The sequence below is a fragment of the Colias croceus genome, chromosome 21, assembly GCF_905220415.1.
Source record: "Colias croceus chromosome 21, ilColCroc2.1".
Taxonomy (NCBI): Eukaryota; Metazoa; Arthropoda; class Insecta; order Lepidoptera; family Pieridae; genus Colias; species Colias croceus.
In genome coordinates this window covers 8,814,912-8,833,669 of record NC_059557.1, presented here as the reverse complement: position 1 = coordinate 8,833,669, position 18,758 = coordinate 8,814,912, and the positions used below count along the sequence as shown (strand labels likewise).

The window sequence follows — 18,758 nt, the reverse complement described above, 5'->3', positions numbered from 1 at the left end:
AGCATATTATCTGGCTTTATTCGGTTAAAGGATATGTACCTAATTAGTACTTCTGGACTTTCTGTCTGTAGTTTCAAACCTTGTTTTTTCATAAAATTACTTTCTCTACCTATAAAAACAACAATTTATCACAGAAGAGTCTAGAATACATTTTCAAACCAACTCCCTAGCGTTGCCCGATACCGATGACGTCACAGGATTAGCAACGGTATTCAGGACACGACTTGGCATAATAATTATAAACATTGGAAATAAATTACCGCGAATTTTGTAGTTTAGGTACTTCCAAACCAATAGCGATACTTTATGTATACAGGGTTTTAATTACGGCGTTTGTAAACATGGATATTAATTTTATATTTAACTGTAAGCAATGTAGTTTTTAAAAGGATCGCAAAGCGTGTTTGAACATCGCAAACTTGACAATTTTTCATAATATAAAGTGAAAGAATATAAACATTTTCTTGCACAAACAGGTGCAACTCAGCAAGCAAGTTCTTCAGGTGGTGACCCGATAATCTCAATTAATCGGCTATTAAAATCATCTTATGTCAATTACAGCTAATAAATGTAAAAGTATTAAGCACTTATAAGTAATTATTTAATATACAGGGGATTTATGATGTGATTTATTTATTATATTTCTTCAGGAATCGACCCTGTTTCCAGACTCCAGACCCAGATACCTCAATTCTGCGCTGCTATGTACCAGCTAAACATGTCATTATTATTTAAACGATACTAATACCAAAGAAAGATTGTACAATTAATTTAAATTCAAGACGAAGACAATTAAAAATACAATACTACTCGTAATACAAGGATCACTTAACACCTAGAATTAAATACAGGATTTCATAATGCGTCTCCTACGCAACATACTCAATGTCTCATTGTAATTTTGCGCATTTTTAAACAAATATTTGTGACTTGTAAAGACGTATAAAGTCGTCAGTGCAATATCTGACTCTATAGTATTATATTATGTGTGCTTGAATGCATCGAACCAGTTTTAAGTAAGGTAATATGTCGCCAAGCCTGCACTGGGCCATCGCAGTTCTGCATTAAAATTATTACCTTTCGACTTAAAGGTGTTGAAACAGGGGACATAAGTTTGAATTGCTATGAGCTGTGCAAGATATGTATTATATAACGTCTTTACGATGTACTAAAGATAGTGATATATTCGCGTTTTATTTTTGCGAATTTATTTGACTCTCAATTTACTTGAATGTAATATTTTTATTGTGGAAAAATGGGAAAGGCTAGAATCTAGATAAAGCAGTCATATATTTTGTATAGAAAAATAGACTTGTAGTAGTGTAAATCTTCGAGTGCAAATTGCATCTATCTTTCTAGATAAACTTGCGATCTAAATCACTTACAAGTCACGAAGCCCAGTGGCGAGGAGCAGCGCGTCTGGCGGCAACGAGCTGATGTTGTTGTGCGACACATCCCTGCAAGAAATATAAATAAAAAGTAACATTATCCGTCAAAAATCTTTAAATTTATGAATCGATACCAATAATACTGTTGTGTCTGTTATATCAAAATAAACCACATATATACACGGTGTATATACACGGAATGGCTGGACCGATTTTGATAGGACGTGCACTGACAGATAGCCGATGTAATAAGGTTATTCCTTAGACTTCTTTTTATTCTGTTAATAATAAGAGTTATGAACATTAGGATTAAAAGGAAAAACTCATTAACGTGGAAGCAGTTAGTCTATTATATTATAGACTCTATAAATTATAATATGTAAAATCAAACACAAGAAAATAGAAATAGATCTATCATAAGCCAATAAAATTTTATCACCGCTCTAGTTAAGCGCTAGGGGCAACGTGTTCCGTGTTGCCTTGGCTTTAAATACTGATCTGAAGATTTCATCTGGTCAATGGTTATTAAATTGAAAAATCTTTATGGAGCAATAAAGCTATAAAATATAATCTATAATTATTTTTATATTGGACCTTTTTATAATGTATGGAATGTATTTGAGAACTTCTTTATAAAATCAAATAAGTTTCCACTTGAAAAAATATGTAGATGTTCAGGGAGATGGAGAAAGGGCAAATTAGGATATTTTGTTTCAAATTCATTTATTAACAGAACAAAATAGGTCCACTTGTTAGTAATTTCTTATTACTATGTTAGTACAGTACATTTATTATCATTTTACAATTTATTTTTTACACACTATCTACCCTATAAAGTTTTTAATATCTAAATGAACGTATACTGATATAAAATGCAACAATAAAAAATGAGTGCGTGTACTAGTGTACACACGTAAGAAGTGAAACTTCTTTATGACCTTATTTTTCAAAAAATAATTTACTATATATGCAACTTTACAGAAATACGTCGAATCACGCGTGGTAGGGATAAGAAAAAGATGGCGCGTAACGGAAAAATGTCACGCGTAACGAAAGATTGTTACACTCAATTTTTTTCCAACTATTTCGTATTTGTAATAGAGATTAGAGAGTAGTGCATTCTGAGTAGAGTTGAACAAAAACGTAATGCAATTAATATTTTGGAAGTTCAGTCACGTAGCCTCCGAGAATCCGTGTATGTATATCATAATAAAAACGAATCATTGTCATACATACGGCTCAATTCAATTAGCAAATTCAATCAGAAGTTGATTTAATCGCAAAAAATAGTCATTGTTGGCGGCATCAAACCGGAATTAAATTTCAAACCCAACCGTGGTCCATGTAATTCGGTCACGGAGCTTAAATTATTTTTATCTGATCGATGAGTATCACTAGCTACTGATCAAAGAAACTGCGAAGCTGTTGTAAGTAATCATACAAATATTCTTATAATTTGTAGGTTAGATGTGTTATAAAATATCTGGATATGTACGACCAGTAGCATTTGAAGTTATGGCTAATATTATTAATATCATCACTTTGTCACTTTATTAAAGGGCTCTATTGTATGCATTCAATCGTCTCCTTCAAAAATGTATGTGTCACAACCGAGAGATCTTGGCTTCAGCAATGTGGGCCTGTGCTTTCTTATGTTCATAAAAATGATCATTGAAAAATGTACAACCATAAGATGATATTGTAATTTGTCATAAAAAACATCTGGGAGTATTTAGTGTCTCTACAATCCTGTCCTCTGTACAACTATTAAGCTACTTGCGATAATTATTATTATAGAGAAAATTATAATATAAATAAACAACGGTTTATCACTCTTCACTATGTCTGACAGTTTTGGCTGACGCAGCATTGGAGCATAAACATAGGTATTGCCTGGATTATTTACTAATCGAAACTGGTAGGGATATACTCCCACACGAAATGTAGTCCTAGGAGAGATGACTGACGTTTTTGTATATATTTTGTTGGATAAGACGACCTAGTTTCTACAAGTTTTGTGAAAAATGGCTATTGTTGTGTTTTTCGTCTAGTTTGGACGTAACAGTAAATAAGATTAATGGAAAACAAATTATTTGGAAAATATATCAACATTAGCTTTTATTATGATTGTTTTTTCGGTGTATTTTCATTAAATTTAAATCTTATGACATAGAACTATCCTGTAATAAATTAATTGTGTCTATAGAGATTAGAGAATGGTTGTGTTAAATGAACTGGAAATTTCGATACACGACATGTTTTAATTTTTTTTTTCATTTTAACCGTTGTTGCCCACTTGATTAGGTACTTGCTGCTGTAAAATTAATAATTAAGTATGTACACGTTTTTATTTGTAAGGTCCACTTTTTCAATAACCTCATAAAAAATTACCTGTACCAAGGTGCCAAATATTAAGTATATTTTAATTAACATTAATTGATTCATTAATCTTTATATATAAAAATGAATCGCAAAATGTGTTGGTAATCGCATAACTCGAGAACGGCTGAACCGATTTCGATAATTCTTTTTTTATTATATTTCTTGAAGTACGAGGATGGATCTTATGTAGAGAAAACGTAAACATGTCGGTACCACGGGCGAAGCCGGGGCGGACTGCTAGTTATGAATAAATTTAAATTTATTACAGATCCAACCTTTTAGTTGTTATGTTCTTTAATATCGTATTTGTTTTGTTTTTTGGAATTGTTCCTGTGTGCTATCCAAATAAATAAATACCTATCATAATTTGTAGGAACATGTACTTAATTCTATTTTTTATTTCTAGTACTACATATTGACCTAGGTTCTATTTTACTAGTAAGTAGCAAAAAAGTTCTTTCATTAAATAATTGTTCATATTTTAATAGAAAATTACCTTGAATGTTACAATAAAACATGTATCCTCGTTCTCTACGTACATATAATTCGAAACAAAGTATATGCTGGATTGCAAAATTAAACTAGGTCTTCCCTGAGTTATTTTTGTTCTTATTCCAACACTCTTTTGTTCATAACTCGTGAGATCAAAACGTTTAAAGTATCAATTATGATTAGCACTCGAGTTACTGTAAAAGCATTTGAGCATTCATTCAACAAGCCGAGGTCGAGTTTAGTGCCAACTCCCGGATAGGGGGGGTGAAAAAGTGCATTCATACTGGATTTGGACGGTATCCAATACGCATGCCTTGCGTGCGTGTCATACGTGTGTGATAGGGTTGTCACTTGTCAGATACTGACAAGTGTAGTTCGTCCTGACCGCAAATGACTGTGAAAGTAATAAACAATATGGCACTAAGATGGAGCACTACGCTTATATGGAGATGACAAAGAGCCTCAATTGTCGTAATTCGGTCGTAATTAATATTTAGGCAAAAGGAGACATCTATACAACTGAAAGAATGCGTCACATTTTGAAAGATAAAAAAGAAAGTTAGGACATAAAACAGTTCACAGAGAAAATGTTTTTTTAAGGTTGTTTAATGAAACGTTATCACGTAAAAACGTAATTAAAATGAAAGGCTGTTGTTTTAACTTTGTTCTAGCGAACTAAGTTGTTGTTCTTCATTTACCTAAATGAGCATTTTAATAAAAACTTTTTTATTACTATAAGCACAGTTAACACACATCAAAAAATACTATGTATATCAGCGTTTACTTAAGTACATTTGGTATATTTTTGCTTTTGTAAGAAATTTAAATTAAACCTAATGCTGGCAACCCTGCTCCAGCATAAAGAGCAATATTTCAGCGGTTATATATCTGATGTAATAAAGGACTTCCTGTGTGCATTTTATTCATTCAATTGCGATGCGTGGCCGCGTATATTGTAATATTTTATGGCAAGTGTTAGTAGCCGGTTACTTTTACCAATCATAAGTAAGCTTTTATAAAAGTAATTCAGTATAATGGTAATTGACTGGTATTACAATCAACCTTAAGTCCGTTTCATATGAACTTCAAATATTTATTAGTATTTTTAATTATCTGTGATCTATAGTGTAGACTACAGATAATTAATTTAACTAATTAAAAAGTAGACTCTACACAGCAATGATTTAACACTATTTTTAGAGTCCGTATACATATATGTACAGACAAAGGGACAGCATTCACAACACCAAATTGAAATACAAAGTAGAGCAAGAAAAAAAAATTGTCTTTAAAAAAAGCACGAAGTTTTTTAAAACTAAACAGCATTCATTAAAATAATAATTACCTAACACCGTATAACATGTACATACGATCATTGTAAAATTATGAACCTTACATACCACTTCTTTGTATCTTGTAGTCCAAAAAAATAAAGGCTTTTACGGGGATAATATTGAATATTACACCGTCAAAGTAAACAAGGAAACTCTCTACATACACACACAAACACAACGCGTGCCAAAAAATACATATCCAAACATTTTGTTATACCAATATTTTACTTTGATGATTGCGCATTAAAAACATATTAATTTCAAAGTGTGAAGTGGGATGATATTACAATATAATTTATCAAGGAGGGCTAAGGGCGATTAGTCCCCGCGACCCGGCTGGGCGACGACCTCGTCAGTTTGTATGGTGTCAAATTCGTTACTCTATATTTATTTATTTTACAATAAAAATGAGGCAAAAAATGTCTGATAGTAAAAGGTTGTTAGCATCTGAAAATAAAATTTCAATTTCACGACTCATCATTTTTTCTGAGTATTTTTTGACATTTAAAATATTTTGCTATCGACTCTACAATTTATAAATTTAATCTCCAACATTACATATTTTTGATTCAAAAAATGAAGATTAAAGACCGACTTCAAAAATTTTGAAGTCGGTCATTAACACAAAACAAAAAGAGCGTGTGTGTAGCCGCACACGTGTCAGAAGTGAAACTTCTTTGGTAATATTCAAGGATACCAAAAATCGTCGCCTTACTCCATGACGTTTTTGACATGACGTGACCTTAATATTTTACTCTCAACGCGCCTAAAGAAGTTTCATTTCAATAAACATACAAATTGTATGTAGGTAGGTTGTTACACTGTTATGTTACATTGTAACACGGCCTATTTAGAAACAAATCCACGGCATGTAATGTAATGTTTATATTACGACATGAGGCGCATACATTTGTTACGGAGCCGAGAATTCAGTTCTCTATTCCGAGATACAAATAACGATAGGCCTTCAATATAAGATAAGATTTTCTATTTATATATAACTATTTATTCTATTTTATGTTTGCTTGATAGCGATCTTTACTGTTTATATTTAAATAAGGTGAGCTGTGTAATTAGAAATATGTTTGTTTCTATGTTATTATGGTACAAAGTAATATATGTTTGAGAAAATTTACTTTAAAACTGTTTTGGTACGGTGGCTACCACTTGGTAAAACTGTGGAACCGAGCAATACTGGGTTCAATCCGAAATTCCAAAACGATGTTTAATTACATATTATATAATTATGTTTTATCTTCAAACATGAAAATAAGAATATCAACATAAAATATTACATTAATTTTCCGCAAATTTACATTCCATACATCATCAATATACATAAATTGATTCAATACACTGACATATATTAATATGCTAAACATTGCGTGCTCTTTTCGTAACACAAAAAGAATCGTTCTGAAACGAACTTAATCTGTCAATGAGTATAAAAGCACAGATAATATAATAAAAAGTCTCTAAAAAGTATAATCGTCGAACAGATCTGTGGTCCCGGGGGGAGGAGGAGGCCTGGTGATGACGGCAGATGATGGATTGTAGCAATAACACTCTTTCGGGTAGAATAAATTTCGAGGTCAAAGGTTATACCGATATAATAATATAATATGTAGGTATGTGTACGCTTTGTACGTGTTCTGCAGGGTGTTTGCAGCTTAAAATTAGTAGGTATAAATGGCATGTTACATAATTAAATTAGAATAAATTTTAATTTTATAAAAATGAAAGTGAAAATATGGTCCGGGAGCCAGAAGCAGATTTTATGACCAAGTTCCTCTCAAGCGGTAATTAGTAAAATGCATCAAAGTATAGTATTATGAAGCCTCGTGAACGTCAGCTGGAGCTCGGTTGGGGGGGTGAGCGGTTGTAGCCTCCCACACACGTAAGAAAAAAAAGTATATTCATTCATTTCCTCTCAGCTAAAAATTTGTCAAATTGTAGCTAACCCAATATCTCAACGAAAAATAATAATCAGCTGGTTACAGCATGGTGTATTATGCGTCAGCTGGTGTCTCGAATATAATGAGACATTAACAAAATCATCGAGATACGTGGAATTCCATCAACATAAGTCCCCGTAAAAGATAAGTAATAACTTTATTAATTATATATTAACTATTATTTTTTTAATAATTATAGTTAACTAATGTTTTTAGTGGGTTATTTCATATTTGTTACACTTTTAGGTAATTATGTGAATTTGATGATATGATAGTTATTTTTAAATGCAGTTTATAATATTTGTAAAAACATGTTTACCGATGTGGCTGAATGTACGTAGTACCCCGATCATGCGCACAACTAACCACCTCCAAGCGTACCTTATTACTGTCTATATTATGCTAGCGTGTGTTGCTTGAATTTTTAAAAATAACGATAATAATTAAAGATACGTCATTACATCTCAGATGAAAATTTGTGAGCTGATTGTTAATATACTGATGCGATAAATAAAAAAAATCAGCTAGCAATAATTCGAGGAAAACCTAGTCAGTTGATGCATATAAATTGGCAATAGATGCTTCTGTCTAACTCCTATGTAATAACTTTCAAAGTATCAGCTGACGGTTTTTCCACCAAGATACAGCCAGCTGACCTATATATATATCCACAGTTACATATAAGCTATCATCAGGTAAATTTTTGTTTGAGAGGAAATCACGGAAAATAATTTTATTTTTTTCATGTTCGAGACACCAGCTGACGTATAATACACCATGTTGTAACCAGCTGATTATTTTTTTTCGTTGAGATATTGGGTTAGCTACAATTTGACAAATTTTTAGCTGAGAGGAAAAGAATTAATGTATTTTTTTTCCTACGTGCGTGGGAGGCTACAACCGCTCACCCCCCCAACCGAGCGCCAGCTGACGTTCACGAGGCTTTATAATACTATACTCTGATGCGTCTGACGAATTATCTCTTGAGAGGAAATAATTAACCAAATTTGCACCTGGCTCCCTAACCAATATTTCTCTTAGTTATTGTGAAAATGAGGAAGACAATAAATAGTTTTCATAATAAATAGTCTTTGTTTATTCCTTAATTACGTAGTCTAAAACACAAGAGTTATTATTAATTCATTGATAGGTCATGGGACAAAGAAACATTGTGCATTCTATAATTCTACAGACGTTAACAAGGACGTGAGAAAGTCTTCAGCTTTCATATTCATTTGAATATCAAAGTACCACAAAATCAATAGTAGGTACCAATTGATTGACTCAAGTTCCTTGTAACGGACCTTCGTAACAAAACATATATCGTATCCATTACATGAGATTTATTGAACAAGTTTTTGTTAAGTCCCTAGAGGCTTGAAGGTAAAACAAACGAAAAGAAGAGTCTTTTTGCAAACTTGTATATGTTTAATTGAAATACATATTTGACTTGCTTAATAAGGTTTTTGTTTTGCAGAATAAGCAAAAAATTGATCTATATTTTGGCTCTTTATTTAGCATTAGTCGTAATACGCATCCTCCGCCTAATCTCAACGAATAGAATACTTACTAATTCGTAAGAAATATCTAGTTAATTGATAGAGTAAATAATGTAGTTATTTAATTATAAAAATACAATTTAATGAATGAATGTAATAAAAAAGTAGAATTAAAAAAAATATTACACACACGTTTATACAGTATTGGTATTTCGCAATTTTTATATAACATTCGAATACTGTTTCTCAATAATTATTCAGTAGAAACCTTAAACAGGAAAACTCATTATTATGAGAGAAATGTAAAGTTGAAAGACGCGACAAGAATACATAAAATTCAAGTAAGAAAAGCCGAATACATCAAGATTTCTACGTCATTTATTGTGCAAGATCATGTTTATAAACTTAATTAAGTATCCAAATACTGAATATAACTTACGAAGTAAGTACTTTAATAAAAAAAGCAAATTGAAAAAACAAAATCTTAGCTAGGGATTCAAATGCAAATTGTGTTCTTATTTGGTGACAAAGAAACGCAAGAATACAATATTCTTAACAACGAAAAAAAAAAGAAAGCTGAACGCAAAATTTGTTTCGATATCTGATACTTCCTTTATTCATTTAATGTTGGTTCATTTGTAAATAAATTTTCGTAAAGTGATATTTGTATAAAAATAATTTATTTATATCACGCAGAAATAAAACATGGATTTATTTTAAAACTCTCGTACATTAAATATCAGACCACAATTTGCCATATTGTATAGAAAATTCGAGTTAAGTATACTATCTGAAAAATATATTAAAATAACGCAAAAACAAGTTTATTTTGTTGTTCACAAATCACATCACGAAAGAAATCCCGCAACCCTCTCCCGGACTTTGACCACATTTCCATCAGTTCTTTGTGAATTTAATGACTAGGCCTATCCCAACTCGGGCGAGATAAAAAGCTTAATGATTTTATCATGAAATATATTTAAAGCAGTTCACTTAATGTGACATAATGGCACTTTTTAGAAGTTTCACGTCATTAGTGAAATTTGTGCGGAAAGTTGTTTTTCGAGTATAATTTATCTCAACTGAAATCTCTATTTATTAAATAAGAAATAAAATTCGTAGATTGTTTTCCCATTCTATGCTAAAGACGATAAAAATGGCGGTAAATTCGGAGAGTGAAAAACAACCGTTACTTGGCTAAAACTAGAAAACTGGCACATATCCGGGTAATGCCGGAAAGGACACGCGACAAGCCTATTTTATCTCTCGAATAGGGTTGCAAACTCACTGCGATCATAATATAAATCACTGTGATTATACCAAAGTCACAGCGACTTTTGTTAGCAAATTATTGCCGCTACATTCAATTCACTTATTTTTGAGAGTTTGGCAGCCGAGAGATATTATGGACGAAAACAACCCATTCTACAGCGATAAATTATAATTATGATGCGTAAATCCCATACATTTCTAATACGCATCCCATAATTTCCAATAAGGTCAGTGTAGTGAAAGTTTATGAGATCTTCGTTCTTTTGTTGTTATCTCAGTCAACAGAAATAGCTCGGTTATATTTTATAAAACATTATTACTACCTTTAATAATTAAAAAAGAATAATACTCGATTTAATTTTCTTCATTTGTGTCATTTTATAATATTGTACCACTTAATTATAAATACTAGTCTTATAATAAATTAAAATTCTCTCCTCTGTTAAGTAGGTATAAATGAATTAAAAATACACCAAATACTTTAATCCAAAACCACTTATTAGCTTCCAAAATCACCGCACTCTATCAAAAACCTTTCATGCGTGATAAACATATATAACGGTGATAAATCACGGTGATCAGCTATTTATTTGTCACTACTAACTCTGGCTAGACCAGTACCTTATCTGTGGCCTTAATTATACGAATAGCCATAGAAGGATAGATCTTATACAAGTTGGGATTGACGCGTGAACACAGATTGAAATGTAGGTATGTGAGATTTATATGAAGTAAATGAATCTACTTGAAGCTCAATGGATTTTATGGCGTTCTACCGCCTGCGGTTTCGTCCGTGCTAATGAGTTTATGGAGACAGCTCAGTTAAAATATAGAATTAAATGTGTTGTTCTGTTTATGTATATATATGGTATTGTTATTATTTTTTGGTATGATCTTCAATTTGAAAATGTTTCATTATAAGACTAGCTGTGCGCTCTAACTTTACTAAAGTTTATTATTGTTAAGATTACTTACTTACTTACTTACTTCAACGGCGCACCGACCCAAAGAGGATCTTGGCCTCCGACACCAAAAGTTTCCAGGTTTCGCGCCTTAGCGCCCTGGTGTTGAGGTCTTCTACTTGAAGGATGTCCAGATCTTTTTGGACTTCGTCTCTCCAACGGTATTGTTAAGATATGATAAATAAATTACTCAATACTTGTTATTGTATTAAAACTATACACGCTTGTCTAACCTCCATGTAGTAGGTAAGCATGAGTGATGCATAATATTCTAACACAAAGATTTGTTCATTTAACTTAAAGCTGCTTTCAAAAGCTTTCAATACCTAGTGAATTCCATCTTATAAATTCTTCATTCTTTCTATATTTAAGTTTACCATTATTTTAAATTATATTTTTAACAGAGTAGCATAAATACTAGCAAGACCACCTCCCTCCGTCTGTCTCTATGCATCTTATAACTCCTAAACCACGCAATGAAAATGAAAAAAAATATTTATTTCATGTACCAATTTTTTTTTGTTTGATATATACGTTAATAACAGTAACATAAAACTTATGTAAAAAAAATATACGTATGTATATGTGTGTGTGGCGCTTGTATAATACACTTCACATTTGCAACCTGTATTTTGATCCTGAATATATCCCGAGTTTATTAATTAACAAACGACATACATACTAAAATAACACTCTACACAGAGCGTTCAGCGAAATATCGCGAACAACACATACTAATGGTCTAGCATTCTTCTTGTCTCCAAGAATTCATTTAACGCTTGTATTTGGAGCATCCAGTAATGGACTGTATAAATATAACTATACAATTCACTTAGTACAATGGCTAATCGCGTTTAAGACATTAAGCTCGAGGATGTAAGATTTTGGCACTTGATTTTGTTTGGAGGTGGCAGTTGCAGATAATATGAGGTTGTTAATTCTATCCTGTGTCCTACTTCCGACCTTTAATATTATAAATGCGAAAGTTTATGAGGATGGATGTATGTGTATTGTGTATGTTTGTTACTATTTCACGCTACTAATACAATACTACTAATAATAAAATACTACTGAACCGATTACAATGACATTTAGCATGCATATAGAGGGTTACTTGGATTAACACTTAGGATAGATTTTATCCCAAAAATTCCACGGGAACGGAAACTATGCGAGTTTTTCTTTGAAAACGCGCGCGAAGCCGCGGGCGGAAAGTCATGGCAGTGTACATACTACTTATAATGTAATTTAACCGAAACTAGATAAGTATAAGTATTCAACATTGACTAAAATAGGAAAATTCGAAATAAGGTTGTGAAAATGATACAGAATTTATAATTTCCCTTTTATTTGAATATTCCACTTATACTATTTTAGATTCAACTGTACATTTATAATGTCAAACAATATCTTTGATCTCTGAACACTTTGATATCTATAAATCTTGGGAGCCCTTTGTCCAAACTCCAACGTCCTTGCAAAGATGAAACGACTACCTACACAAAATGTACATACCCTTTAAATGTTTACAATTAAACATAGAATACTATCAATTATCAATTATCAAATATCAAATAATATTCACATGTTTTTCTTATAAAAGAAAAACATGTGATTTGATAATTGATATGAACACTTACAGTGTTTTCATCATCCTCATCATCATCAGCCCATATACGGTGTTTAATGATACGATTATCTAACGAGCACTCATCTTACCTAATAATAAAAAGCGATAATTTTTCCAACAATTATCAAAAGAATAAAGTTATGGTTTATATTACCGACTCAAAACATATCACATCTCAGTCTTCCACGCTCGCTGTAAAATATTCAAAATATATAATGTATAAAAAATAAATCGCACTTAAAATCCTTTAAAAGTTTAATGCCCACTTAATTACTGTTTATTTCCATTGAATGACAGTTTAGTACTTAAAACCTGTTTGTATTCTGCTCTTATTTCACATTGTCATCCCGTCTTTCCTTATCCTAACAAAACAGACACATGTAAAAGTCGCTAATCGTTGCGTACCTAGTTGTTAACTTTATCCTAAAAAAGAAAAATAGTGTGTATAAATAGTGTATTCCTCAGACATTTTGATGTGACAAAAAGTTATTTAATTTAATTCAGTTTCAAAATTTATCATTTACTAGCGGTCCGCCCCGGCTTCGCCCGTGGTACATATTTACGTTTTCTCTCCATAAGAATCATCTTCGTACTTCAATATATATAATGAAAAAAACAATTAACAAAATCGGTTCAGCCGTTCTCGAGCTATGCGTTTACTAACACATTTTGCGATTCATTTTTATATTATACATAGATAAAATTTTATATTTTAACCGATAGTTATTTAGGTAAACCTCCTGAAAATATAACTATAAAATTGGATTAAATCAAATGTATTGCTATCAAAAACACAGACAGCAGCGCAACAAAGCTTTTTTTAAGCTGCTCAGTAAAATGCCTACAAAATAATAGATACCTATATTCACTGCACTAACTGCACTGCCATATAATTTATCTAGTTGTGTTTAAATGTTGTTATAGGTATGCAGCATCCCATAGGTATCCAGTATTCAGTACTAGTGAAAGAACTTTCAAATTCGATTCAGCAATTTTTAAGCTCACTTATAATTTTACGATAAACTTTATTCCATTTCTTTACTTTTTCACATACTCAAATCTGAAAGCTGTTTAAAATCTATAAATAGTTGAAGTGAAGCAGGGTGTGTCTATGCGTTCAGAGCGGGGTGTAATCCTGGGTGGTTGCATCTGATTGCCCTCCCTCCCTCCACGCTATAAATAGATAGCCTAGACCTGCGTTCAACTGATAACTACCACCCACAGAAGCATCGTCAATGGAAATGTATTTCTAAAGGAAACTTTAGAGTTGTTATTACCTTAAATTTCATTTAAATGAATAGTGTTGTAAAAATTTTGATTAATAAATAGAGTCGAATGATTGTTCCCAATCTAATAATCTTTTATGCATGAAAAATTGTACGAAAACAAAAAAATCTATAACATATAATTAACAATAGAATGAGATGGATAGAATATTTATTTCCTAGAAGGTTACTTCAATCGCCAAAAGATATAATATTTAAGATGAATAGTGTTTTATCAGATTACACGAGGCGACTCCTTTTTGTGCTTATTAAAAAGTTTGTATGTTTGTTCCGTTCTGAAGGAAAAACATCTATGATTTTATTTTTGCTTAAATTGCCTCATATTGGAAGTCAATCTATAATATATATTTTTTATAGCCAGTATAAAGTTAAATAAAAATACGTAAATACAATTTAATGATTATAAATTATAATATCTTCATAAGTACAAAACATTTCTGACAAACTTTCTTCCTCATTCTTTATATTGAGAAACAAAGCTTCCTAATGTTTAAACACATAATGTATTGCTTCGCTCGATAAAATAAACATCTATAAATAAATTAAACAAAAATACGCAATAAATCTCTTTCATTTGCCGACCTAATTCCTTATCATAACAGAGTCGGTAAAATTATATTCATAAATAATCTTTATTAATTGCTCGCTAAAGAGCATTAAATTATCTGCCTTCAAGTCAATTATAAAAGGTTACGCCTCTCTTATTTCATCATTATTACACAGGGTGGGGGAAACACATCGCTTTTTTAATGAAACACCATGTATTATGTGATAATAGGCAGGTAGATTGTAGGGAGTGTGAAAAACCTGGCACAAAAAAACATTGGTGCAGTGATTAACGTAGTTTTTTTTTTTATTTTTTTTTTATGGTAGAGTTTATTATTCTTGAAAACTTTAGTTTAATTTAAATAACCTAAAATTGAAATAACATAAAATAAAGAGAAGGGGGAAGTAAAAATGGTTACTTTAGGATGCTTTTTTATATTTATAAATGTTAATTCATACAATAAAATCTCTATTGTTTTTATAAATCTTACTTCAGATATATAACTATTCAAGGACTTATGGATCGTCATTTACTCTCAGTGTATCCTCTTCATGATGTCAACCAATATCGATAAACCATTAAAACTTCAAGAAACCAATTTCCACTAAAATCCTCTTTTAGGGCCTTACGAAATAAATAAGGTTTTTAAGGAAAATAGAATTAAACCATTCCGCGTTTCGACCTCGACATATCTGCTGTTACCAGACATCGGCCCATCGAAACTGAATCTTTAAGGACACACGTATTTGACCAATTTTCCTTAAAGAATTCATAATAAGTATACCTTGTAACTGCGATTTGATTTTTTTTTCAATATATTGGATAAAATCAATGTCAACATACAAATGGGTAAGTATATTTGTCTCTCAAAATTAAAAAAATAATAATAATTATATCCCGAATTTAATTGTCTTAGTATAGTATAAAATTTAATATTTATATAATTAATATTTTATGATACACTCAAATACTTATTATTTATTTATTTTTATTAGAAATACCATAATGCCTTTTATAAGAGCGAATACAGAAGCATATAGAGCAAATAATACTTTTGACCGACCATCCTAAAATAATTTAAATTCAAATATATATGAATTATCTTGGTAGTTAATTATCTGTTATTTCTTGTCTTCACACCTACACACTCTTGTACCAAAATTGAAGCATAATAATTATAATTCCTATTACCGTACACTGAATATATTAAGCTAATTAGATTTGGTGTTGTGGCTTTCAAAACATTAATGGGATTACCGATATGAAAATAGATATTTTTTCGGATTATTAAAGGTTGTTATAAGTATATTTGGTAAATTTATGATGTCAGGAAGTTCATTTTTGGAACAATATCATAAAACTCTGTGTTATTGATGTTTAGTATTAAGGAGATACATCTTGAAGATATATTTATTTACTTAATAAAACTTAAGAACTGAATAAAGTATTTTCCATTAATATTTTATTGTAAATAGAAAAAAAGCATTTTCTCGGTTACATAAATAAATGCAATAGTTTTATATTGCACGCAATTTATTCTTAATCGTACAATATAATTATTCCATACGCTTAATAAATCAGTGTCATCAATCAACGTTGCGCGTGAGTGGAAAAAAAATCGGTACAAAAGACATCAACGCTTGGTTTATCGACCCGGTTTGGAATTTAAAAAATGTAACTATGTATCAAGTAACTATTAAGGTTATTAAATAATAAATAACATATTACATATATATATAATGCTATTATGCAAATATTTGTTCGTACAGTACAAAATTTTCAACAACTTAGATACAAATAGTTTAAGATAAAAATATAACTATCACTAAATATGAGTAGTACATATCTATGATCTTCTTAAAATCAGTTACATTATAGTATATAGATAACTGAAAACAGAATTATCAGTCTAAATAAACCAAGTTTACTAAGTTACATTTACTTGGAAACCATGACATTAAGCGAATGCGATAACTTATCCTGTAGATAACTTGCCCTGTATTTACCAAACAACATGTTGTTCGAAACAAGTAAATAACCTTTTTGATAAAACTCATAAGAGAAGTAGGCTTATCTGGATATCTCTTAAGTATGTGACCTAGTAGAACTTATGTTTGGTACCAGTCTAATTTTAGCAATTCGTATGTTTGTACTATATTGTACTTAAAATGTCATATCCTTCTTATGGACTGAAAATTGTTTTTCTAAATGAAAACTAACCTACGGTTTTTATGAAAGAGCTATTAAATAATGTCAAAGTTCAACTATCTAAGAAATTGATATAATGAAGAATATTTATCGTAGCCAAATGAATAAAAGCTCTACCTTTAGTTAATTTAAACCTACTTACTGATCGTACAGATAACATGAAGATTTTAGATCTTTCCTGAAAACCTATGAAAAGTAATTTTGATTAAATTAATACAACTTTATACACACACCGGCACAATTAGCGGAACAGAAACCTATACGCGAGAACATCGTCTGGGATTTGAACGAATGGCAGCAGGTTCTCTTTACTGATGAGTGCAGAGTTCTTTTAAAACAGATCGATGGGAGACAGCGAATATGGAGACACAGAATAGAACGCCAAATATAGTCTAATTTTGAATACACAGTGGCTTATAGTCGCGGCTCGATTATGGTTTGGGGAGGGATATGTTTGGGAGCTCGCACGGAGTTAGTGATAGTCACAGGAGGGACCATGACAGCAGATCGATACATCAGAGACATTTAAGAATAACATGGTGTACCATTTGCCCCATTTATTGGCGACGACTTTATTCTAATGCAAGATAATGCTCGTGCTCATAGTGCACAATCGGTACAGGCATATCTGAGCCACGTAGGTATACCGGTGATGCAGTGGCCAGCAAATTCCCCCAATATGAATACGATAGAGCATGTCTGGGACTTGATAAAAAGAAGGGTTAAATCCAGAATGCCACCCCCCAAAAATCTGAATGAACTTGGAAACGCATTACTTGAGGAGTGAGAGCGGTTGCCTCAAGAAATCATCGATAACATAATCTGTAGCAAGCCCAGACAAATGGAAACCGTAATCAGAGCAAGAGGGGGAAACACTCGTTATTAATTTTGCTTTAATTTTATTGTTAAATCATTTAAATGCTTACTTTTTTATTTTTTGTGATGGTTCATAATCATCTAAAAATTTCACTTATTTCAAAATTTCTTTATTTTTCAATAAAAAATAACGAAGACTTTTCAAAGTCGTTGTTAAAAGATGTTAATCAATTTGTTATTTTGTGTCTAATTACATTTTCGTCAAATATATGCGTTATTATCTCATAGTCTCACTTTTTTTTCTGTTCCGCTAATTGTGCCGGTGTGTATATTTATAACCCGCATTTATTTATAAATAATACATGCTCTTTAATCCTATTTCACCTGCTGTGTCGAGTGTCAACGAGGTGTAATATTATTATTGCTCATAAGTCTTCTTCATGTACAATATTATATTAACAATATTAAGATCTTTACATTAAATATCATATTATGAAACCTTACAAGTTAAACTAGGGCAATATTATAAGTTCCTTGTTTTGTTTTCCTTTATATATAGCATGCCTATTTGTGTGTTCTGCGCCATTTTAATTTAATATTTATTGTGTCGTAAGTTCACGAGGAGCCAAGTAGGCGAGTAGCCAAACATCATTCTAATAGAATTAAATACGTGAAATTAAATAATTGATTGTTACACTCTTTCATCTTGTTACAAACATTTATTAAATAATTTTATTTGTTTTGTTGGTCGTGCATTTCCTTGTATTTCTTGTCCATTTAATTCTTAAATTCATATTTTTCTCTTCATTACACATAACGTTTTTAAAAGAAACATGTTTTTTCTTTTGCATGTATTTTATTTTTAGCTTTCTGCTTACGGCTTCTCTTGCGAATCCTTATCCTTATCCTCAAACTAACTCTGTACCATATTTCGTTCAAATCATTAGCGTGAATAAGAGAATGATAGAGCTACTTTTCCCATTTATA

General features: G+C 31.2%; 1 protein-coding gene across 1 annotated transcript in view; it reads right to left on the bottom strand.

Moving 5' to 3' along the window:
- LOC123701515 (lutropin-choriogonadotropic hormone receptor) overlaps positions 1-18,758 on the bottom strand; it is an 83,834-nt gene that overhangs the window by 62,747 nt on the left and 2,329 nt on the right. Inside the window, exon 2 of the mRNA XM_045649020.1 lies at positions 1,386-1,457. Coding sequence (XP_045504976.1) covers positions 1,386-1,457 — 72 coding nt within the window. The remainder of the gene's footprint in view (positions 1-1,385; positions 1,458-18,758) is intronic.